At 41.2% G+C, this 25,732-nt stretch overlaps 1 protein-coding gene across 1 annotated transcript; it reads right to left on the bottom strand.

Annotated features, from left to right (window-relative positions):
- Window positions 1–545: 545 nt before the first annotated feature.
- On the bottom strand, window positions 546–18,756 carry LOC129402528 (E3 ubiquitin-protein ligase TRIM38-like). Its single transcript, XM_055129450.1, has 6 exons — window positions 18,346–18,756; window positions 13,738–13,833; window positions 10,767–10,997; window positions 3,740–3,762; window positions 3,526–3,638; window positions 546–1,066 (listed from the first exon to the last, which is right to left on the bottom strand). The coding sequence occupies exons 1-6, from the start codon at window positions 18,754–18,756 to the stop codon at window positions 546–548; spliced, it is 1,395 nt and encodes a 464-aa protein (XP_054985425.1).
- Window positions 18,757–25,732: the final 6,976 nt, after the last annotated feature.

Raw genomic sequence — 25,732 nt, forward strand, 5'->3', positions numbered from 1 at the left:
GGTGTTTGCCTTGCATGTGGCCAACTCAGCTTTGATTCCCAGCATCCCATATAGTCCCCCGAGCACCACCAGGAGCAATTCCTGAATGTATGAGCCAGGAGTAACCCCTGTGCATCACCAGGTGGGACCCAAAAAGACAAAAAAAGAAATCTGAAATCATGGAAAGGGAAGAGAGGAGACACGCTATGCAAGACATGCAATACAGTAGCAATATCTCGCTTTATTCCACTATAGTGCAGACTAATTATCTTTTGTGTTGCTGCCTGAATATACATTATTTTATTGCATTTGCCACCACCAATGTCTCCAGTATCCCTCCCTCCACCCCGTTGCACCCCTCCTCCCCCCTCTGAGGCAGATGCATTCCCTCTTGCTCTTTCTCTACTTTCTCTTATGCAGGATTTTTTTTTTCACTTCAAATGTTCTAGCTAATATCTAGGTCTGGGGAAACAACCAGGAAGAAAATTAGACCCAGTTTCTGTTCACACATGGATTTACCAACTACTTCCTATGCTGGTTTAACTATAACAAGACTCTTTTTTTTCTTACTCATTTGAGTAAATCAGGGACAAAGAAGAAAATGGATGAACCTCAAAGTAAGGTCTGAGAGCATGAGAGAAGGAGGCCTTTGGGAAGGTGTAGATGTGGGAACCAGTAGTTGCATTGTAGAAGGATATGATCCCAGCGTCACAGTCTAGAGTAATCCCTACGATTTGAGGCTGGTCCATCAGAGGATGGGTGATTGGGGGATAAGTAAGGACTAAGTTGCCCTTGTCCTTTGCCATTCTGATGACCCAGAACCCAGACTGAGGCTGTCGTTCAATGTCAATGTCCCATGGCACATTTTCCAGACAAACTCCTACACTCCACTTGGTTCCTTTTCTCACATCCACTTCAAAGTAATGTCTTCCTGAGGTGAAGTGCTCATGGCCCAGGATACAGGGAAAGGCACTAAATTGTCTAGGAGTTTCAAACGTCGATAAGCTTCCAAAGGAAGTCACTGTTGTTGGATTGTGATACAGACATAAATCTTGATGAGCAGTAACTGGATCCAGAGTAACATTGTCTGGCGAAAAAAAAGAATGAAAGGCTTGATTTGATTTTTTAATTTTCCCTCCCTCCCTCCCTCCCTCCCTCCCTCCCTCCCTCCCTCCCTCCCTCCCTCCCTCCCTCCCTTTTTTTTTCTTTTTTTTTTTTTTTTGAGGAGAGGTCATACCTGGCAGTGCTCAGAGCTGTCTCTGTGCTAGGACTCATTCCTGGCAGTGTACTTTTTGACATGTTGGGGATTGGTGGGGTCCAGGCAAGCACTCTACCCATTGTACTATTCCTCAGTGCCAAAAGACTTGCTTTTTTTGTTTTGTTTTTATTTGGAGTCCACAATCAGTGGTGCTCCGGGCTTACTCCTGGCTCTGTGCTTTAGGGATCACTCCTGGTGGGATGGGGGTGTTGGGTATTAACCCTAAGTGTTTTAGGAATAATAAGATCATCATCCTTGTCTCTCGCTTATAAAACTGAGGAATAAAACTAACCAGAGTCTCTATGTTTTCTGTCATTTCCAAAGCCCATTTCTTGAGAAATCATGGAATATCAAGGCAGAAATAAGACTGTTTCATCTTTAACAATTACAATTTCCGTATCAGAAAAGGAAAAAAGACAACTAGTATCATAGATTGTGATTAAACACCTAGAATCTTTCCAGGTCACAAACGCATGCTAGTCCCATAGATTTTACCCATGTCGCAAACACATGCTAGTTCCATGGATTTTAAAGCTTACTCTAATTTCTTATGTTAGAATACTTGTATTCTATAGAAATTAGTAAACTGTAATAAACCTAGGATAATCTTTAGGAAAACTACATGATAATAGTTGGAAAAATATGAAAATATACGATAAACTTAAGTGTTATCCAGACTATATAATACAATTTTCAAAATGAAATGTATCAATAGACAGTCTTGTGTTTTGCTTATTAGGGCCATTTCTGGCAATTCTCAGGCTTACTTCTGACTCTGCACTCAGGAATTTCTTCTGATGGTGCTTGGGGGATCATATGGGGTGCCGGTGCTCAAACCTGGACCATAAGAACCACTCAGAACGAGTCAAGCACTCACTGGGTTACCAAGTTAAGTACAAGGAGTTGGACTGATTTCCCAGAAACTTCAATCGCCTATGCAGGAATGCTTCCTCTGATGGATGTTCTCAGTGTTCCTCAAATCCCTGCTGGTCTTTACCCACTTTTCCCATTTGACTCTCTCCCTGAAAGACTGACCGCTGTGGACACGTCACCCGGGCCCTCTTCCCTATCTCTCTCTGCTTATTTCAACTATCAGGAAGCAGAGGAGAAGGCCCTGGGGCACAAAGCAACTGAGTATCAGTGTGAAGTACTCAAGGCCCTCCCATGCTGACTGGCAGGCTCTGCATTCCTCTCCCCTGTCACACTCTCCCACCCTCACAGCGCCCTCTACCTGCCACTTGAGGCCCAGGCCCATGATGGTTGTCTACCCATTCCTGCCTTGGGTGCTGGACTATTCCTTGTTCTCTACCCTACTTCTCATCTTTATAATCCCTTAATTAGATTCTCTCCATGCAGTTCTTATCATGAGTCTGACTACCCAATGAGTTGGGTTTCAGTTGATATTACCTAAACGAGTGGGAAAAATCCAAGGTGTCAATGTGAAGAAAGTTCAAAAACTTAAATAGTGCCAGAGAGATACCATAGTGATTAAGATTCTTGCCCCAAACTGGGCTGTCTCGGGTTCGATTCCCTCTACCACGTATGGTTTATTGAGCGCTATCAGGAGTTATCACTGAATATAAAGCCAGGGAGAAGCCAAAGGGACAATCAGATGTCACATCATAATTAATTTTTTAAAAAACCCAAATGAATACATATAATTTTTTAAAAAATTAAATAAGTCGTACCATACACACTGCTTTTTTTGACCCTAAGATTAAATGAGCTTAAAGACAAATCATTGAGAGATAAATTTAAATTTTTATCTATTCAGAAAGAAAAGAGTTTTTCAATCATAATATGAACCTCTGTAAAATTCAACAACAATAAAATCATACACATGAAGGTGCACATCAGTGCTAAGGCAGAATTTTGGAGCTGGGACTCCAAGCAGGTGCAGGGGCCCGGTCACTCCAGGTGCTGATCAGGGTAAGGCCCCCAGATGCCAGGCTGTCTTCCCTTCAGTGTTGGCACTACCTGGACATTCTGAACACGAGGCTTGATCTCAGCCCAGTGAGCTTCCTCTCTGGTCCTTAGATTAGTCCTCAATTTTTAAAAATCTTTCCCTTTCCATAACTTTTGGCTTTTATAAGAGATTAGAGAAACATAGAAAACAATGATTAAAGAGAATTATAGAAAGAGAAAACTCAGCTTTGGGATTTTAAAATGTGTTACTGGGTCAAGGTCCTTAACGTCACTTACAGCACATTCCATAATAATCACCTACATTTCTCCCATTACACTGAAAGTTAAATAAAATATTAACAAGGATTCTTAAATCAACATACCTTGATAGCACTTTAAAACTTTTCTCACACTAAAGTAAAGTGCAGAAACATTGCACACAGTATGCACCTTCAAAGAAACATCCTCTGGTTTTTCCAGATTGATAGCTGAGTTCCTAGAATAAGCAGAGACCAGAGATTCCTTCAGTGGCTCCTTCTATCCATGTCTCTATGCCCATTCCCTTCCCTGCCCACACTGATGATATGGGGCACTCACCTGCTCAAGGTGTCTTTTATATCCTGTAGAGAAACAAAAGCAGAGGTGAGTGTAGGAGCATCTGAACTTCATGGAGAAAGGCATGTGGGGCAGGGATGTAAGGTAAGGGAACCCAAGGGTGGGAGTGGAACCAAGGTTTCAGGTACATTGTAAGTTCATTCCTGTTGAGGCACCATTGAGCCCTTATCTGTTGACTTTGAAGGATTTCTAATAGGATGATTCCCACATGAGTCCCTTGGCGATGCACATTACTGCCTCTTTAACAATCTCTCCATCAGCTGTCTTCCTTACAGGAGGCTGTGGGGATCTTTGGTTTCTGAAAACGGATCAACCTAGGCATTTGACAAAGGGATCAGAAGGATACCCAGGGTACTGCTTGCTTTCAATGATGTGATTTCCTTAGATAGAGTCAACATTGGATACTGCTTTTCATAAAGGGTCAGAGTTCTGAGTCCATGCAGAATCTATGTGGCTGAGATGCTTAGGTGTTGATAGCAGGTACCACATGATGGTGGAACAGTCATACTATAATCACAAACTATGATATAACCTCCAGTTCTGTTTTCTAGGTGGAACTAGAAAAATCTATAGGCAGCAGATGAGACAAGATGGAGGGAAAAGGTGTCTTGTGAATCAGACAGGTGCAAAATTTAATAGACCAAAAACATGACCAAAAGATTGTATGTGTGGTCCACAGTGGAAGTGCATAACAGCAACCAGTAAATGGCTCTGGGCATGTTTTCGGGTGAGAGTCTTCAGAATAGTAATGAACTCAAGAAATGAGGCCCAAGGATGGAAGCAGATGAAGCTGCCTTAACAGTCAGGCCCAGGGGGAACAAAACAGTGTGCAGAAACTTCTCCCACATGTTTACGCATCAATTTCTTCACGAGACCGAGAGGAGAGATGGATCTGGGCATGAAAGGGTCTCAGGCTAATATTTATAGTGGAGTGTACAGCTGTGGCCCCAGGCAGATGGGGCACCACCAACACTTTGGCTGAGTGGTGTGCAGACAGCTCCAACTGCCTGTGTACTGTGACTACAAAGCATCAAAGACCGTGTTCCTTCCCTCCTGTTCCCATACCCACAACCTCAGTACATCTGCGTCAAGGATTCAGTCAGACTCACAGCAGGCTTTACGCAAGAAATAAGGAAGCCTGGCTCAGAGGTGGTGCACAAGTGCCTAAACTCAAGGTTCGAGGCAACAGTGTGAGGTGGAATTGTGCAGGGCAAGGGCATTGCCTCTGAGTACAGCACAGTCTTGGCAGTGGCTGGATATAGCACAAACCTTGCTCCACAAGTTTCCTGTGGAGTTGGAGGACATAAGTCAACCTTGGACTTGCTATTCCAGATAGCAAAACACCAGAGCCTCACCCCTAAATTTCACAGCGTGGTGACACAAATTAAGAAGATTTGAAAGCCCACTCAAAATGTTGGGTGAAGACAAAAGCCCGGAAAAGTTCCGTAGCAAGCAGGACTGTTTCACTCATTTTCTTTGAGTTGAAAATTGTAAATGGCGATAATTTTCTTAAAGTAACAATTGTAAGCCTCAATGAATTAAGGGAAACCAAAGCAAAGATCTCTAATAAAGCAAGATAATCTATTAGACAGGGTGGGAAGTATATTGAAATAAGTGAACTTAAAAGGTTTCAGCAGATGAGTGACAGATGCCCAGGAACCAATCAGTGTCCAGGAAAATAAGATATAGGAAAGTAGAGATAAAACAAAGAATAAAAATTTTGAAATGGATATGAGAGAATTATGAGATAATTTTAATAAGAATAACCAATTAAATGAATGTTTGATGGGACTGGAGGGATAGTACATGTGCTTGCCTTGAACACCACCGCCTGGGGTAGATCCTGGCACTTCATTTGGTCCCTTGAGCTTCCAGGAGTGATCCCTGAGTGCAGAGTCAGGATAAGCCCTGAGCACTGCCAGATGTGCCCCCCAAACAAAAAAGGAGACCTTGAGGAAAAGAAAGGTGAGGATAAGAAACATCCCAAGAAATTATAGCTGTGCTTGTTCATCAAGCCGGTGTTTTCCCTTTGAGACATTTAACCTCTTGCTCTCTCATATCTTTCTTGTAAGTTTCAATGAAAAACTACCTTGCTTTACTGAAAAGAAGAAAGAAGAAAAGAAATTATAGCTGAGTTTCCTCTTCTGAAGACTGACCTCCATGTCCAAATCCAATATGCTCAAAGAATTGAAGACAAATTATTTCACCACAGGAGATTTATGATTTTTACCCATCTATTCATTGTTATTCAACAAATACAGATATTAAAATCACTTGTGTCAAGAATTCTAGGACTAAAGATATAAATGAAAAATTTTGGTCTACTTAATAGATACTAAACATACAAATAGGTAGGCAGTAATCCACACAACAAAATTAATAGATAAATTGGGCCAGAGGCTAAAGACTGAGTGGATATTAGACCTATTTTAAATAAAAAGAGCACAGACTGCTTCTTTGTAGAGTTTCAAAGAAATGAAGAATAAATGAAACAGCCATAGAGAGATATGGAGAGGGATATATGTAAGTGAAAAAGACTAAGCAGGGCCAGAGATATGGGTCATGGTAGAGTACATGCTTGAAAAGTGTGGGGTCCTGAATTCAAACTTCAGCACTGGTGAGAAAGGGACAGAGAAGACGAGATGATCCAGGTGAGTGCATAAAAGTTTGGCAAGCAATGTATGCTGTCTCAAGGATCTTATTATCTGTTGATGACCAAATCAGATCCCCAAAATCAACTTCAGTTTTGGCATCTTTACCTCTGATGTATTATTTTGTATTTTCCTTCCAAAAATTTCTCTTGATCCTCTGGACAGAAAAATAAAATTTCATCTCCTCATGGGATTTGAACCTCCTGACTGACTGACACAGGGAATGAGAAGTCCAAGCTCTGACTGGGGAATCCTTAGCAGTGTCATTTTAAATCTTGGAATCTCCATGAGATAAGACTGAGATGTAGTCTGAGATACTAAAACATTGTCTGAAGTCATCAATAGAATTGGTCCTTTCCTATTTCTTTACCTGCTTCTTTGTATCCTCACTGCCTTTCCCTAGGATACATTTTAAGTGAATGACCTTCAATCAATTTCTCATGGTAGGATCAACTCTTGTGGAAGTAGCCCTAAGCATCCTCCTCCCCAGTATTGATGACTGGAAACAAAAACCTACTGTGAATTATTTTGTGAGTGGCAGTTGAGTTTTGGGAATTGGTTATCAGCATGAACTCTGGTTCCAATTTTATATCATACAATTATGCGACCCTCAAAATTGGCACAACTCCGATTTCATTTCCTCATCTGTAAAATAGATAGATTGAGTCCATCAAGAGCTCCAGAGAACTTTTTCCTGACATTGAATAATAGACTACAAGGTGAGAAGAGAAGGAATGACATATTGAGTATATTTACGTCGGTGTCCTACCTCTAGAGAAATAATAGTGCTTCTCCCAACAGAACATAGAGCAATTAGCAAATTTTCCTTTGCTTTCCATTAATAATAATTAATTAATTTTATTAATTAATGTTAAATTAATGTCCTTGCCTTTCCACTAATACTAATATGACAAGTCCTTATCCAAATAAAATATTAATTTTTAGAAAATGATAAATGGTGTAAGTAATTATATTTAAAAATCAAATGCTGAGGCCAGAGAGATAGTATAGGGATGCTTGGCTCACCTATGGCCAACTGTTGAGTTTTCTCACCTCAATTCAACAACAGATACACATAAGAAATAAGAAATAAGCAAAGGTGGGCTGTCATGCAGGCAGGCCCGCACACAGGCCAGGTGCAGGCAGGATGCAGAGGCGTCGTCTGATTTCTCCCTTTACGGTGCAGTCAGAGTCATAATTAAGGCCATAGTTTTGGTAATCAGACTTCCCTCATCCTATTCTCTTCACGGACCTCAAAGTCTCCAAAGGCTCAGTTTTCCTCCTCACCTTCTTGTCTTCTCTTCATTGCCGTGCTCTCTGTATCTTTTCCTTTGTGCTCTGCTTCTATGTGTGCCGTTGTGCTCTTTTCTGTCCGTCTCTGTAGTCTCTCCTCTGCTCTCCATTTATGGTCTCGGTCTCTCCTCTCCAGACTCGACAGTCTGTCCTTTTCTAACTTCCATCTTCTACTTCTAACCTTGGCATTGTGCTCTTCTCTTAGGTCCTCTGTCTTCTGCCTGTGCCATTGTGCTGTCTCACTCTCTCTGTCTCCTGCTCTCTAGTTGGCTGCCATTGTCTTCTTCCATCTCTGATCTCTTCTTCTTCTGACTTCTTCTAACCCTGTGACCGTGGCAACCTTGGCGACCTCATAATCTCATAATCTTCTGACTTCTCCCAACCTTCTGAGCATCTGACCTTGCCAACCTTCTAAACAATCTGACCTTGCTGACATTCTAACTAATGTGATAAGGACATCATATTAGAATATATATCTATATATTTTTTGATTTTTGGGTTACACCCAGCGTTGCACAGGGGTTATTCCTGGCTCGTGCACTCAGAAATTACTCCTGGAGCTGCTTGGGGGACCATATGGGATGCTGGGAATCGAACCCAGGTCAGCTGCATGCAAGGCAAATGCCCTACCTGCTGTGCTATCACTCCAGTACTGTATCACATTAGTATTTATTCTGGTACTTACTACTAGCTGAGTAGAATGATACCAAATTTAGCTATTAAATATATATGCTTGAATACTGGAGGAGTAATATTGGAACTCTGAAATAAAGACTTGTTTTTTTTTTCTTTTTGGGTCACACCTGGCAATGCACAGGGGTTACTCCTGGCTCATGCACTCAGGAATTACTCCTGATGGTGCTTGGGGGACCATATGGGATGCTGGGAATCGAACCTGGGTTGGCCGCGTGCAAGGCAAACACCCTACCCACTGTGCTATCACTCCAGCTCCAAGATTTGGTTTTTATATTAAAAAAAAACTGGCAAATTTTCCAGTTAGTGGTCTTTCCTTGATCTACTGTTATGTGCAAAAATGAAAAATAACTGTCTATAGCCAAGGGCAATGACCAAGGAAGTTTTCCTGAGAGTCAGGAATGTTGTAATACTTGTGGTTTTTTTACCTCAAACTTGAGTAAGATCAAAAGGTAAAATAACCTAAGCAATAAAGGAAAAGACAGAGCCAAATGAGAATTTGTGAGAAATATTGATCACCTGGTAGTAGAGCTACTGTAAAGGGCTGAAGTCATGCTTTGCACGGGGGAGGGTCAGATTCAATCCCCACATGTTCTTCTGTGGACCCTGAGAACTGCAGCAATAATGTTCCCTGAATACCATTGATTGTGGATGAAAAACTGGAGAGAGACAGAGAGAGGGAGGAAGTGAAGGAGGGAGAGAGAGAGGGAGGCTAGGAGGGATAGAGAGGGAGAGACAGACAGACAAACAGAGATGCATTTATCTGACTGGGAAAAGTGAAACCGAGTGGTTCCATGGCAAAAACTGCTAACTCACGACTGCCACTGAGTCAAAGGATCTGGACAGGCTTTATGCATCCCTCACATATTCCACTGATACCAGAGCTGGAAAATATCTTCCAAAGATTAAAAATGGTAGAGTTGAGGAGTGACTGACAATAAGTAAAAGAAAGTTCAGCTTTTCATTGTGTAAGGAAAATCACTAGATAACAGATTTTCAGAAAACTTAACAACTCTTACAGATTTTTGAAAATGACTCAAAACTAGCAACATGATACCAATGGCAGCGCTGAAAGTTTCATCTCCAACTCTAGGAAACAGAAAATATATTCATTTTAAAGGAATACTATGAATGGTTTCAATCCAGGTCAAAGACTTGAATCCTAGCCTCGTGTACCTTGCAAGCTCTTTGAACTCAGTAAAGTCACCTGAATCCCATTTTTGTGTCTGATTCATGAGACAATAATTACAGGCACTTCTTCACAGACTTATTTAATTCAAAGTACTTCAACCTGTCTGACACTTAAGATATGCTCTCAATGTAGATCTTAGATACATTCACCAATAAAACTTTTTAGCAGTCCATAAAAATATCCATCAACACCCCATTTGGCATCTACTGGGCTATTTTCCCAACTCATTCATCTATTTTCTATTATTAATATTATGTCCCCACCAGTTTTTTGGTGACCTTCATCTCCTGGAAAACAAAACTAAGCTAGATAAAATAACTAAGACAGTGTAAAATGATAAATGCACCAAAGAGATAGAAATAGAATCTTGAGAGCATCACAATAAGAATAATACACATATATAAAGAAACTGCCATAGAAATGAAATTATCTACGCTAGTAAAGAATGGTTGGACACAGTGAACAAGTTGGATAAAACAAAAACTCTGTAAGAATACTCAATCCAACTAAGTCATCAGTCAAACTTGAAGGAATGAAACAAAATTGTAAAGAAAGCAAAGCTAAAGAAGTTCCTAACTATTAAACCAAACTTATTAGAAACACTAACTGGACTACTTTAAAAGGCAAAAAAAACCCTACTTGAAAGCAGCAGACAATAAGAATACAAAATGGGTGAAAGTTGTAAGATACAGTGGCGTTTTTTTTTTTGTAATACACACAGTGTTTGCTTGCTTTGAAGTTAAAATGGCATACAGACACACAATTGTAGAGGAGACCCCCCCCCCCAAAACTAAGAACTGAGGTTCCATAAAAATCTAGGCTTTCCAGCCTGGGGATCATTCCAAAGAGTATAATTATATCAATTTAATAATATATCTGCTTTTCTGTTTTTATGATGGTGTCAATCACAATGGCTAAGACCTAGAAACATCCCAAATACCCAAGAACACATAGTGGATAAAGAACTGTTGTACATGTACAATAAGAAAAGGTGAAATCTAAAAGTTCATGCATCACAGCCAGAACTCCAGGGTGTCATGCTGAACAAGGAGAGTTAAAGGGAGAAAGAGTTTGAACTGAGGAAGTGGGTCTTGTTAATCTTCCATATTGCTCACTATTCTGCTCCGACTAGCATAGGAATGAGACATCTCCTCTGTTTCCTCCAAGTGCTCAGACTCACCTGCAGCAAATTCTGTGGTGAGTCCTGACATTTCTTATCCAGTTCCTGGATGTGGTTCCTGAGTTCCTGTACTCTATTGTCCAGATGGGCTACATTGCCCTGCAGACTGCTCAGTTTCTGCACTCTTTCTTTCTCCAGTCGACACATATGTAACTCCTCCTCCTGATGCAGGAATGTGTGAAGATTCGTAAATTCAGAATGGATTCTTTCTTTCTCATGTTTTATCTTCTCCTATAAGGAAGAAGAGAGCTCAGAAAGTGAATACAACCGCTGCCGAGATGTGACCCCGGGGGCCGTACGCGTGTGTGGCTCCTCCGCAGCTGCATCCGCGTGAATCCAGACCCAGCTGAACCAACTACAACATGGACTGCTCTTGCAGATTGTTTCCAGCCAGAGAACTAAGCTGCGACCCCATGCCCGCCCGGGAGGGGAAAGGTATTTCTCTCTCTCGCCTGTCCCTTCCCGGGGATGAAGGGCGTGGGGGCCACCATATTATGACGACCACAGATGGGGTTTACAAGCTTGCAATGATCGAATATCCTGGAGAAATCTCCCTGGACTTAGTTGTTAAAGTACAGAAATACAAAACTGCGCCGCCGCTACTGCGGCCGCGAGACCTCATTTCTCTTCACAACAGGTCTGACTCTAGTGGGGTGCTCCTAATAATAATGGTGAGGTTTGTGGTGAAATATTGAATGTAACCAAAGTAAATAGAAAGTAAAGTGAAATTTATCAGTTACAAGGCGGGGGGGTGCGGGGGTGGGCGGGATGGGAGGTGTACTGTGGGTTTTTTTTTTTTTTTTTGTCTTCGGTGGTGGGACATGGGCACTGGTGATGGGATGGTTTTTTCAGCATTGTATGACTAAGACTTAAGCCTGAAAGCATTGTAATTTTCCACATGGTGATTCAATAAAATAAAATTAAAAAAAAAGAAAGTGAATACAGAATAAATGTTCATTAACAATGCATCCCTACACAATATGAGTCACACAGAAACAAGTAAAATATATTCAGTAGTAATAAGGAAGGAACATTTGATGCAATGTGCAACATGGATGAGTCAGCTAGGCAGTGAGCAAAGCGAAGTAACTCAGAAGCAGACGGACAATATTATAGAACTCTACTGCTATGAGGTAAGCCATATTCATAGAAACAGTGAATACCAGAAAATAGGAGGAAGAAGCTTGAGGACTAGGAAGAGAGTTTGAGTTTGGAGGATGAATGAGTTTTGCAGGTGGATAGAGGCAACTGCTGCACAAGTGTATGTACAAACAAGTGGCACGGAGCTGTCCACTCAAAAGGATAAGAATGTCGACTTTTATGTTATGCTAAGACAAACACACACACACAGAGTTCTTCAGTTAGTGTGATATAGCCTGAAGAGTTCTCCATATTTCCTACACTAGAGTTATGCCCAGGAGTCAGATATTCAGAGGTAGAAGAGGTTATCACAATTATTCATTGTAATCTCGATAAATTCCTTCTGCTTTACTAACATTATGGTGTAAGGAGTACGAATAAAGTGCAGAATAGAGTTTGGCCAAAGTAAATAAAATATGAGTTATAAAAAGAAATATGTATTTTTATTTTGATATATAGATGTGTTCCTGTGTTTCAGATAAGTTTTCAGTTCAAGAAACATGTGAAATTCCTTCTTGAACCTTATTGAAGTTTCTAACTGAGACGTCACAAATGGAGCAAAGATGACCACGCTGGCAGATCATGAGTCTCAACAGAGAGAAGCCCAGTTGGCAGATTCTGATCATAAATATTAAAAATATCAACCTGGGTTCAATTAACCACCCTAATGTGTGGTTAGGCTAAAACAAATGATCTTTGCTGTAGGACACAGGTTTAAATAGGTGGGGGTGGGACTAGATTTTAATTTCCATTTTAGTTTTTTCATTTCAGAAAGTGATCCAATGTCTCAGAAATTGATAAAAGAGTATCTTATTTAATTTTAAGAGTGAGACAAGTATAGCCTCAATCCATATATTCATGGAGTTTTTTTTTTCCTTTTTGGGTCACACCTGGCGATGCACAGGGGTCAATTCCTGGCTCATGCACTCAGGAATTACCCCTGGCGGTGCTCAGGGGACCATATGGGATGCTGGGATTCCAACCTGGATCGGCTGCATGCAAGGCAAATGCCCTACCCACTGTGCTATCACTCCAGGCCCCTGAAGGTATTTTTAAAAAAACTGTGAAGATCTTCCTACCACTCAAGATATCAGAAATGAGAGCAAAAGGTTTTCTTTCTGGAGATCATATTGGAGATTTGTACATATAGAATAAAGATTGAGGTTTAAGATACCATTTTAAGCAAAAGAGACTCACTGGTCTGTGTGATAATATTCCAGACTAATACACTATATAAATATATCAATAAAAATTATGTTCCATTCATAGGGAGTCTGATTAATCAATGAACTAGAGACCCAAATTCTCTAGTTGTCTTTTGTATGTTCTTGCGGTAGTTCTGGTCCTCCACATTATCAGCATCATTAAGTTGAGCTCAATGCATCTCATCAGAATGAATCTCTCTCTAAGTGTCCAAAAATAGTTGGTCTCTTTAGCCAAAAAGCTTGAGGGTCAGGTATACTGCACTGTGGAAAATGCACCAAAATGGTGTAGTTGATAATTCATAAACAGGAAGATAGTTTCAAAGTTTGAGAATTTGAATCCCATCAAGGATCTTTTCAGGTCAGCTGTAACATTTATACTTCTCCAATTCAGATATTGGAAATCTTAAATAATTACTAGCACAAACAAGGCTGATGTATTTGTAACAAAAATATAATAGATGCATATAACTAAAGGAATAAAGGGAAATGGTGCTTTCTACATTACTTTTAACAATCTGGACCATTTATTGAGTAATAAACCCTCATGGTGCTTTCACCAAGCAATATCTACTACTAAAGCAAGATGATGGCATATAATTTGACCACAAGAAGCGTCAAACTCTCACCTCCCAACTACTTATTTTCTGAGTTGTGTCTTGCTTCAGTTGCATATATTTGAAGAGTATGATGTTCAGTCTTCTCACTGCTCCTTTTAGCTGTTCCTGTGGGAAAATTGGTTGCTAGTTTATTCAACTGGATAACTTCACAACATCCAACAGAAATAATAGGCTTTCAGACAATTTGAATAATATTGACATTTGTTGAGCCCTTACATGCTGAGAGAAAGAGTAAGCAGTTCAGTAACACAGTTGATCTTTGTGGCAATCTGCAAAACTAGTAAGATGCTTAGCATAATTTCTGTGTTATAGAAATCAATGCTTTGTATGGGATTCATAAACTTATTAAAGGGGCAACATATTCCTCAATTTCTTAGGGGATTAAGGAGTGAAGCAGCAGGACAGTACCCACTATGTTATTCCACCAAAGCTAAGGCAGCCTTCACATAGACCTCTACATGTACGTTCATCTAAACCTCTCACTGGAGTTTATTCACAGGCATTCATTTATAAATAGTCAACAACCCTTATAAATCTTTTTTTTTTGCGTTTTGGGTCACACCTGGCGATGCACACGGGTAACTCCTCGCTTTGCACTCAGGAATTACTCCTGGTGGTGCTCAGGGGACCATATGGGATACTGGGAATCGAACCCGGGTAGGCTGTGTGCAAGGCAAACGCCCTACCCACTGTGCTATCACTCCATCCCCAAAAACCCTTATAAATCTTTATTTAACTATGTCCCTACCCTATAATTGTGGGAATAAAATGAATTTTAGAAATTGGTGGCTCTTTTATTTTGAGACAGAATGTTCTTCTCATGTCAACATTTATCCTCAGTAAACTAACAAAAAACATTCAGTTCCCAGTACTCCTTTAAGGTATGATTAATACTCTCAACTGATCAAAGTTGAAGGTAGAAATTCTACTATTATGTCTTCACCTAGCTTTCCCTCCACACACGTCCTGGTCTAGTCATGGTGCCAAGGAAACTTTCTTATCTGTGCTCTTGTCATTAGTCTTGACTATAGGAGCCCCAATCTTTTCACCTCCATTTGAGGACTTTTCCACCATCAAAGCACACCAGGCAAATGTCAATTGTTTGTTGTCTTGATTCTGGGGACAAACCTGGTGATAGTCCAGGGTTATTTCTGGTTCTTCTCTCAGGAATAACTCCTGGCAGTGCATTGGGAACCATATGGCAGCCCAGGATCAAACCCCAATTTGCCACCTGCAAGGCAAGTGCCCTAGAGGCTGTACTACGGCTCCAGCTCCCTCACTATTTTCCAATTAGGGTTATCCTCTACCCTGAAAGGTATGGAATACTCCTGGTATATAGTATTAACTTGAATGTAATTGGGTTGGGGTGGTGCTCTCTGTTTGGTCCCTTACTGAAGGTAGTTTTCCAGGGGCAATACTACATTCTTTCATTTTTCAAAGGAGATGGAATTTCAAATAACTTTGGAAGGGCAGTAGTGAGGCCATTTTCTTTGTAAGCAACTGAAGTTGGTTTGTTCCTGGCTCTCATTCGGTGCTTGAGCACAGTCAGGAGTGATGCCTAAGCACAGAGCCAGGAGCAAGCCCTGAACATTTTAGGTGCAGATTGAAAATGGAAATAAAAATGTCATTCCAAGGGAAATTCCATGACCAGAACTTTCACTGGTGAGATCTAGAAAAGATTCAATGATATCCTATACCCTCTGAAATTATAGCAATATAGGTAATAAAATAATGAATTTTTATGCATAATTTCTGAGTGCAACAATACCTAATACCAAAAGGAGACAAAGATGAAACCTAAAGATAATATTATAGATCAATATTATTATACATATACCTAAAATTCCTCAACATTATCCTAGCAAAACCAGTTCAATAGTGTATACTCTTAGAATCAGATATCATAACTTGTCAGTCTGATTTTGGATTCCAAGAACTGTTCAATATATGAAAGTGAAGGAACATACTATATCACAGCAACAAAAAGATAAAATCATCCTTTCCTTCAGTAGAAATAAAGAAATCAAATGACAAGGGTCCACATACTTTTATGACAATTACTTTTATGCTCAATTAATCAAGAATAGAAAAGTTACTAGAGACCGCTCCTGAAGTTCTACTGGCATTGACACCATTCCAGGTGAGACCAGTCTCTTGCTCATATTTTGGGTCTATGATGGAAAGGGAGGCAGAACCTTCCCTTCTGCCTAGGTCCAAGTAGCCTCCACACCCACCAAATTCACTGAGTGAAAACAATATCACTGAAGCCACAAACAACACCAACCAGCTCAGGAAAACCTCAGACAGTGACTTTAGTGACACATGATGTAGACATTTAATGAGCTCAAAGAAATATGGCAAAGAAAATCAACAAAGTAGGTGGGGCTAACCTGATTTTGGTATCTGGCATCCCATAAGGTCCCCTGAGAACTGCCAGGAGAAATTCTGAATGCAGAACCAGGAGCAACCCCTGAGCATCACCAGCTGTGTCTCAAACTCAAATATTTCAAAAAGATAAAAACAATGAGCAAAAATAACAAAGGAGTTTAAAGACCTGCCAAAGGTCTATTAATACATTGGTCTAAAAAATAAGAGAAGATAAACACACACAAAGAATGCAAAGGTGTTTCTATCTACAGATAGTCGGAAAAATTAACTTGGATTAAATGGACATATTGGTCAAAATAATTGAAAGATTCTATGCAATCTTTATTAAAATTTCGCATTTTTCAAAATTAGAAAATAACAACTGATATTTATAGGCGTCACAAAAGATCCTGAAGGCCATGCCCATGCACACATGTGCACACACACACAATACACACACATAAATTGAATAAAATAAAAAACCCAGAAGAAAGAGCATACATATCGGATTACTTGTGATAAAGAATAATACAGGCATGTATAATGTAGAAAGGAAGGTCTCTTTAACACATACCGCTGGGGAAACTGGTGAGATTGGGTGCCAGGGTGGTATGGCCATAGACAATGCTGGGGAAACTGGTACCATTTACAAAACATAAAATTTCAAGACGCATTTACAAAATTATGAAATGACTGCTCCTCCCACTGTACCAAAAATTAACTGAAAATGTACTAAAAACTTAGACATAAGACTTAAGACATAAAATACAAAGAGGAAAGTTCATCATAAAAATTGCAGCTGGCTTCAGCAATCACTTTGAAGCGTTGACTTAATAACCAGTGAAACAAAGATAAACAAGCAAAATTATGTGCGTGGGAGTACATGGAATGAAAAGAAAGTTTTACCAGGTAGAGAAAATATCAGTGAAACTAAAAGTTATCCTATGTAGAGAGGGATACTATGTATATCTCATATATCTAACAAGAAGTTATAACCAAGGTTTGTAAAAAATCATAAAACCCCAAAATACCACTACCAAAAGTAACCAAAAAAGCCAAAGAAATGAATACACATTTCTCTCTCTTTCTGTTCTCTCTCTCTCTTTTTACAGAGGGCACTCATAAAGTAATCAGGGATTTCAATTTGCTCTGTGCTCAGGAATCACATCTGGTGGTACTTGGGGGACCATATAAGGTGTCTGGTATTTGAACCAAAGTTATAAAGGCAAAAGCCTTTCTTCCTGTACTATTTCTCTGGTCACAAAATACAGACTATTCTCAAGAAAATATATAGACTGTCAACAGGCATAGAAAAAATGCTTATTATCACTTATTATATGATTGAAAAATGCAACTCAGATCTACAATAAGACCACTCAGTGATATGAGAAGAGTTTATATCACATACACTAGGCTGCTAAAATCTCAGGGCTGGGATGAATGGAGACGTTACTGGCATCCGCTCTAGTAAATCGATGAACACCGGGATGACAGTGATACAGTGATACACTAGGAACAACAATTTTGGTGATTTTATATAGAACATGAAGCTTTCATACATATTTTGTTAGAGTAAAAACGGATTGATCCTATGAAAATCATTATGAAATCATTGAAAATGCTTACTTGGGCAATTAAGGTTTATGCTTACAATATGGTTGAGAATTAATTATATGTATCTATCCAAAGAATACAAAGCCCTAACTTGAAGGATAAAGCCACACCTATTCAATACATTGCTATTTAAAATACCAAGGATAAGAAAAAAATCACAAGTACCCAATGATTCAATGTTCATAAGGAAGATATAGTATATTCACACATTAGGATTCTACTCAACTATAAAGCCGAAAAGTTGAAAGATAAAATATTCCCATTTGTGATAACTTGGATGGAATGGAGGTAAAATTATAGACATAATAATTCAGAAGAGAAATACACACCCAGATAATGTCCCTCATAAATTCAGTATAAAGAAACCGAGGAAGGGAAAGGACACACCGCACATGGAGTCGGACCATGGTGCAAGGCTTGAGGAGCTAGAGTGGGGAGTTGATCAATGGGTGGAGGCAGATGGTTTCAGCATTTTTTAGTGAGGATACTGTGACAACTCACCTTTGCAGTGAGTAACAGAGCACATCTGAAGCACAGACTACAGTGAAAATAATTTCTGTCATGTAAATAAGTAAAACAGGTTTCAGAGCAACATCATATGAAGCTTTTAGGAGGCTTTCTGGACCCCACACTCACCTTGTAGCCCTGACATGCATCTTCAGCAAGAGCAGTGACGTGTCCTCTGTGCTGTGGTGACCGCTCACAGCGCCAGCAGATGAGCTGACCATCATCCTCACAGAACAGGTGGAGCTGCTCTCCATGTTTCTCACACAACCTTTCATTGTCTGTCTCCTTGATGGTTTCAATGATATTTCCCAGCTGCTTGTTGGGCCGAAGATGATCACTTTTAAAAGGTTTCCTACACTGAGGACAATGAAATGTCCCCCGTGATGATGTATAAGAAGTTTGACTCTCAATAAGGTCCACTATGCACCTGCGGCAGTAGTTGTGCCCACAGTTGATAGTCACAGGCTCAGACATCAGGTCCAGGCAGATGGGGCAGGTAGCTTCCTCCCTCAGCTTCTTGGTAACTGTAGCTGAGGCCATGACTTTTCCGGAAATGCTGCAATATTGGATCAAGTGGCAGAAATTAAGCAATCAGAATTTTCCACTGTATCAGAAATACACCTCAGCTGAGTTTCTGTGCCTCCTCTGAACTTGAAAAACAGAACTAGAGATATAGTACAGCGGGTATGGCATTTGCCTTGCATATGGCCAACCCATGTTCAATCACCAGCATCCCATAGGGCCCACTGAGCACTGCCAGGGGTAATTCCTGAGTGCAGAGCCAGGAGTAACCCCTGTGCATTGCTGGGGTGACCAAAAAAAAAAAAGGCAAACATCTGAGAGATATGAATTAAAATTGAGAAGATTCGACCGCCGAGATGTGATCCCGGGTGCCGCACGCGTGTGCGGCCTCTCCACGGCTGCACAAGTGTGAACCCAAACCCAGCAAAACCTCTTTCAGCATGGGCAACAACTCCTCGCAGTAGCGGCTGCGCGACCTTATTTGTCTTCACAGTAGGTCTGAATCTAGTGGGGTACTCCTAACAACAATAGTGAGGTTGGTGTTGAAATATTGAATGTAACCAAAGTAAACAGAATGTAAAATGAAACTTATCAGTTACAAGGTAGGGGGTGGGGGGGCGGGATGGGAGGTGTACTGTGTGGGTTTTTTTTTGGTGGTGGTATATGGGCACTGGTGAAGGGATGGTTGTTTCAGCATTGTATAACTGAGACCTAAGCCTGAAAGCATTGTAATCTTCCACACGGTGATTTAATAAAATAAAATTTTTATTTAAAAAAAATTGAGAAGATTTATTTCATGTAACTGCTAGTCAAAGATAGAGATCACAACCACAATATTTCCTTAAACAGAGTATAATAAAAAATTGAATAAACTGCAATATTTAGTTCCTCCATGCCACAAACAGCATTTCTATTGTTTATTATTTGCTGAGTCTATGGTGACATATAAGACCAGATCAGATATTGCACTTTTTTTTCTTTTTGGGTCACACCTGGCAATGCACAGGGTTTACTCCTGGCTCTGCACTCAGGAATCACCCCTGGCGGTGCTCAGAGGACCATATGGAATACTTGGAATTGAACCAGGGTCGGCCATGTGCAAGGCAAATGCCCTACCCACTGTACTATTGCTCCAGCCCTGCACTTTTTAAAAAAATGAATATTTGGACCTGGAATTCAGAGAGAATGAGAGAAGGACAGGTTTCCTGACAAAACTAAAGCAAAGGAGAGAAACGCTTGAAGAGGGGTGAGAATCCCATTCCATGAGAAGTTTTCAGTATTGGGTTTATTTCCTTGTATCTGCTATTAGAATTAGGTATGCAGGATTCCTCAAGAAAAATCACATCTGTATGCAAAGGATAATCACTTCCAAGTTCCCGCTACCTTTCAAAGAATAAAAGACACAGGTAAAACACCCAGGCTCAGTAGAGCTTCCAACAAGATGATAATAAGGTCAACAGACAACCTGAAGAAGCTGTGTGCCCTTCCCATCAGCCTCTCTGACCCGATGACAGAGAATTGAAAGAGGTGGGAGGGAAACGGGCCATCCTGAGAGCAGACCTCCTGGAGACCCCGAGAGGTGACTGTCACTACTCCAGGCCACCAGGTCTCCCAGAAGGTCAGAGGCACTGGAGCCCACAAACTTACCAGAAACCTGGATGTTGGGCAGAGAGAAGAGATTGGGACGACGGGTCTCTGTGGATCCTGGCGGTTTATCTCCTGGTGTCCAGCAGTGAGGACCTGAGATGGGAGCACAGGACCCTGTTCAAGGAACACAGGACTTTGCTCTTCATCCACATGGTTACAGCTTGGGGATCCCTGTCCCCTATTCTCAATGCAGAGTATTTGTGGGGAGGGAGTAGATACAGGGTGAGGTAGAAAACAAAAGCTTTTGTGACCTGAGACTGAGGATATATCCCAACCACTAATGCTGCGTTTCAAACTAAAGTTACTGCAAAGGCATTTACCTCTAAATAAATTATGAGAATTATTTCTTTAGAGGCATAGAGAATATCTTCCTGAATCATTTGTTCCTCTTTGGGCTGTGTTCCAAGCACCCCCAGACTGCCTATTTTGGCCTTACTCACCCCAGACACTGGATCCAGTGTCTGAGATATGGCTTGGAGTCTGGTGAGAGAGAAAACAGACAGAGGGGAAACTAAGAAAGCAAAGTCCAGAAAACTCTGAAGTTTGTAAGGCTCCCATCATTGACACATGCAGACAGAACAGACACACCCCCACAAACTACCAAACACACACACACAAACACACACACACACTAACTTAGAGACCCAACAAACTAATTTGTGCTTCACAAACTCACACAGCCACAACACAAACTCTTGACTCTTTTCTACACACACACACACACACACACATACACACAAACACACACACACATACACACACACACACAAACACCCCGCATATCCACATGCATGCTTCTTACACTCCTGTAGACAATAATCTGGTATTTCACTACCTTATTCACACAGCAGACGGCCCTTATTCCTGACAGTCTCCAGGTAGCTGACACTTTGAGAATCCTCAATAAAGAAAGTCACTCTGGCTGAACGAAACTCCAGAGTTTACCTTGGGGTGGAGCCCAGTCCTATCAGGGAGGAAATGTAAGATGTTGCTAATATTTTGCCCTGAGTTTATTCTAAGAAGAGGGGACAGTGAGGAATAATACCATCTTTAACTGCTGAAAAGAAGTTTTGTGTACCCAGCACAAAATTAAATCAGGCAGCCGGTGTGGGTAAGCTCAGACACTTACTGACTTCAGATGTTTCTGGCTTTGCCACCAAGTCTGTAGGAACCTGGAAGCCTTCCTGGGTCACCATTTCTCAGCTCCTCCAAGTGCTTAATTGTTTTCCACAGGAAAATATGGGGAAATATGTGAGAGAGTAGCAGGGCTCTTGGGCATGAGAACATAGGTCCACACCAGCCCCCGTTCTCTGTTTCTGCTGTCCCCTTCCTCCTCAATGACCCTAGGAGGACACAGAACTCAGCACAGAAACAACAGAGTCAGCACCAGGACAGCTTGGGAGTCATGTGGACTGACCCTGGACATTGCCCATTGGTAGGTGTGGTCGATTGACACAATAAAGTTAATTGGATTGATAATGAGGCACACCTAGTTGCTTGTCCAGGCAGCAAGATATTCTTGGTAGATCCAAACAAAGGGCTCCTTGGCCTTTTTTTTCTTTTTTCCTTGGCCTTTTCTTTAGGTCTACCCACCCACCATTTCCCTCCACTCTCGTCACATACACCACTCATGAGTTAGCACATGGAACAAAGGATAAACTGTAATTACAACTGTGGGCGTGGGGACATGCGGGAGATAAGCAACAGCTTTGAGACTATGGGGATGCTCGTTCCTGCTGGCAGGGCTCTTGCCACGCTGTCTGTGCTATGGCTCCCCTAGATCTGTTCAGGCCTCTCCCTAGCAGGATTTACGCTGCTGGGTTCCATACTTTCCCTAGAAGAATGTTTTCTTCTTAGGTCAAAGACTTTTCCTGATTGGATTAAGCAGGAAACGCCCTGCTAGGGCCAGTGCTTTCCCCTAGTCTTGCTTAGCCCAAGATAAGGTCCATACCTTGGAGTTTGTGTTCATAGGGCATTTTGTCACAGTGAAGTGCTGTCCTTTGAGCTGCCTGGGGACCGCCCCTGGGAATAAGAACTGGGGCCCGAGGGGTAGAAGCTGAAGGTAAGACTGTCTGCTGGTCCAGCATCTCATGTATGAGGCGAAATTGGTTCTTTCTCTCCCACCCGTCTGATACAGAATCTTTCTTCAACTCTGCATTGTCTGGCTCTCAAGGATTTTCCAACATTTTGTTTCCCAGTGTCCCATTGTGCCCTGGCTTGTCCTAGAATAGGAGTTCCCACCCAGGACAGACACTTCACAGCCTGAGACAACCAATGCATAAACAATAGGAGAGAATGAATCTTGTGTCCCTAATCTGATGATGACTTCTAGCATATCCCATGCATATCTCTGTGTGATGTCATTCTGAACCCAGATTGAGTGCTTCTCAAATGTGGTCCTATCTAAGGATCAATATGGAATAGCATATGAGTGTCAAAAAGAAAATAAATTTCAGCTCTAAAAAATAACATTAGACTGGGGGGTTGGGGGTTGGAAGGAAACTGAGGACATTGGTGGAGGATAGGGGGCACTGGTCAAGGGACTGGTGCAAGAAAAATATACCCCTAAAACTCAATCATCAATACCTTGTAACTTTTTATTTCATGATGATTCAATAAAATAAAATTTTTAAAAAAGAAAGAAAGAATAAAGAAATAGCAACATATGCTCATATGCTCCCCTGAGCACCAAAAGGAGTAATGAGTAATTCTTGAGTGCAGAGCCAGGAGTAAACTCTGAGCATCACCACGTATGTCCCAATTGCCACCCCCCCCAAAGAAATAATGATAGCTAGAGATAAATAACAACAATGTGAAGGATATTTCCTGTGACAACTAGCTAATCTTACACTATTTCCTGGTGTGTGAGGAGGGCTACTTTATGAAGAGGAGAGGAGGGCGAAAATAAACCATAGGAGCAATGTCCCCCAAAGGAAAGGAGAGTCCATTGCTCTGTGTGTGCCCTGTGAGATAGTGAGTCAGTTTGGAATAGTCTAATACCTAACCAATTGTTGGTGCATCTATCCAATGAGTGAGGGCATGCACCCATGAGTGCAGGAAGCCAGACCCTAGGAAGAGAAGTGCAAGTCTATGTGTCTTATAAGTTTTTGCACTCAGCGTTCACTCTGTGGGGAAAAATTAGCCCCAGACATCCTTGGACACTATTCCTTTGCAGTTTCCTTTTCAACAACTGGGGTACTCTGACCCCAGTTTACAGGTGAAATTTCTGAACTTCACATACTTGGAGAATATTATATTAGATCTTCATGGGATGTATTTCTGAATACTTTACTCATATTTATTAAATTTGATTTCCATCATGGCAATGCAATATTCACAAGGTATATATTTAACTGTGTCTTTACTTATAGCATATAGGTGTTTATGTGGGAGGAATTTTGTAGTGCTGTGTTGAGAAAGCTGGAAGTTTTTTGTAGGCTATGTAGGGTTTTTTGTTTGTTTGTTTGTTTTTTGCTTTTTTGGGGTCACACCCGGCGATGCACAGGGGTTACTCCTGGCTCTGCACTCAGGAATCACCCCTGGTGGTGTTCAGGGACCATATGGGATGCTGGGAATCGACCCCGGGTTGGCCGCGTGCAAGGCAAATGCCCTACCCGCTGTGCTATCGCTCCAGCCCCCTATGTAGGGTTTTTGACACATATTTGTGAGTACATGATATATGGCATATCATCCAGCTTTGTTGTCAGATGCATGTTAAGCTGGATATGTGTATGTGTCTGTGAAATGCATGTTGTGGGGTGTGAACTGCATATGGTATATAGAGAGAAGTGTGGTGTGAGGAGATGTAGTGTCTGTGTGTGTGTTATGTATGTGTTATGTTCGAGGTGAGGGCATGTTGACGTGCAATGGTACCAGAAATACCCGGGGTCTAAGGAAGCTCCAGTTTCCATAAGACAGTTTCTTTCTTTAAAATAAAATTGGAGGTGAAAAGCTAGACATCTGGGGATAGAGGTCAGGGACATTAGATAATAGCACATTGCTAAAGGGACAGGACAAATTTTTCAGATGCTAAGGGAAAGACAGGAGTCAGCTCTCAGAGCCTGGAAGAAAGGACAAAGGGTCCTGGGCTTGAAATAAACAACCTGGGAAAGGAGTGGCCCAGTCCCTTCAGCAGGATGATATGGCCAAGAATTTCTCTGGAGGAAGTCCTGGCATCCTTGCACATAGTCTGTGCCTACATCTCTCATGAGATGGATGATCAAATACCTGTAATATGTCCTAGTGGGCTTAAAATCGAAAGAGAGCAAAATTTCTTTACTGATCCCAGGAACAGCTGTTCCATAAGTCAACTAAATATTTATTTTTTAAAATATCTGTGTGTCAGACTATGCAACTATCCTTCATGTAGCCATATAGGGCCCCCCACAAAAAATGTGTTATTTCAAGTTCAGTAAACAAAATGATTTATTTTGGTGCCACCAACAAGGAACTTTTTAGAAAGGTGGGTTCCAAAATGAGCCCCTCATGAACCATCCCCTCAGGCACACTCTCTTATCTGAAAACCTAAACAATCTAACATCTAAGAATTAGATGCTCAAATGAAAAGGTAAACTGAGTCTCAAGTCTCTCCTCCATCTTCTCAGCATGTCACCTCCAAATCTCCTGAACCTCTGATTGTTCTTCCAACACTTCTAGGTGATGTTGACCTGCTGGCCGACACCCTGGGCCCTTCCCTTGTTAATAATTTTTTTTATTAATTCAAAGTGAGGCATTACAAAACGGTTCCTGATTTGATTTCAGTCATACAATGTTCCAATACCCATCCCTCTACCAGTGTACATTTCCCAGCCCACCTGGGTCCATTTGAGTCCAGAAGAATACTTCCCTCCTTCTCAGCAAGAGTGGGCTAACTACAGATATTTGCACTCAGCACAACAGAAACATAAACCCAGTGGGGAAGAGTTTAGCACCCAAGCTCAACTGAGATGCAGGCAACGGAAGATGGGAGAAAGGTTCAAAGGAAACAAACAGCTCATGAGAAAACTATGGGATGAAGTCAAGACAACTTAAAAATCCCCCTTAGTCTCTCCCAGGGCGCAATTCTACCCCAGCCTCACCCATGGTTCTTAGAGTCTGCCTGGGAGCACACCCCAATAAACTTCTCCTATTTCTTTCACTTTATTCAACTCTGTCCATCTCTCTGTGCTGGACAGGATACCCAAATCTATCAATTTGCATCTATAGAAATTTTGACTACAAATTTAATTTGTTAAGCACTCTAGAATATAATGTTTTCGGACACACAAATGAACCTCAGACCCGAGAAACTTGCTGCAGAAATGGCCCCGGACTTTGCAATTGGCAGTTTCCACTGGGCAACTCCAGA

The sequence above is a fragment of the Sorex araneus genome, chromosome 2 (genome assembly GCF_027595985.1).
Source record: "Sorex araneus isolate mSorAra2 chromosome 2, mSorAra2.pri, whole genome shotgun sequence".
NCBI classification, from domain to species: domain Eukaryota; kingdom Metazoa; phylum Chordata; class Mammalia; order Eulipotyphla; family Soricidae; genus Sorex; species Sorex araneus.

What these genes read in the sequence shown, in the direction of transcription:
- LOC129402528 (XM_055129450.1), bottom strand. Translation starts at nt 18,756, where the DNA reads ATGGCCTCAGCTACAGTTACCAAGAAGCTGAGGGAGGAAGCTACCTGC. An exon ending in AGAAAATAAGTAGTTGGGAG is followed by an intron (nt 10,998 to 13,737) that starts GTGAGAGTTTGA and finishes TCTTCCTTATAG; the next exon opens with GAGAAGATAAAACATGAGAA. An exon ending in AGTTTTAAAGTGCTATCAAG is followed by an intron (nt 1,067 to 3,525) that starts GTATGTTGATTT and finishes TTTTTTCGCCAG; the next exon opens with ACAATGTTACTCTGGATCCA.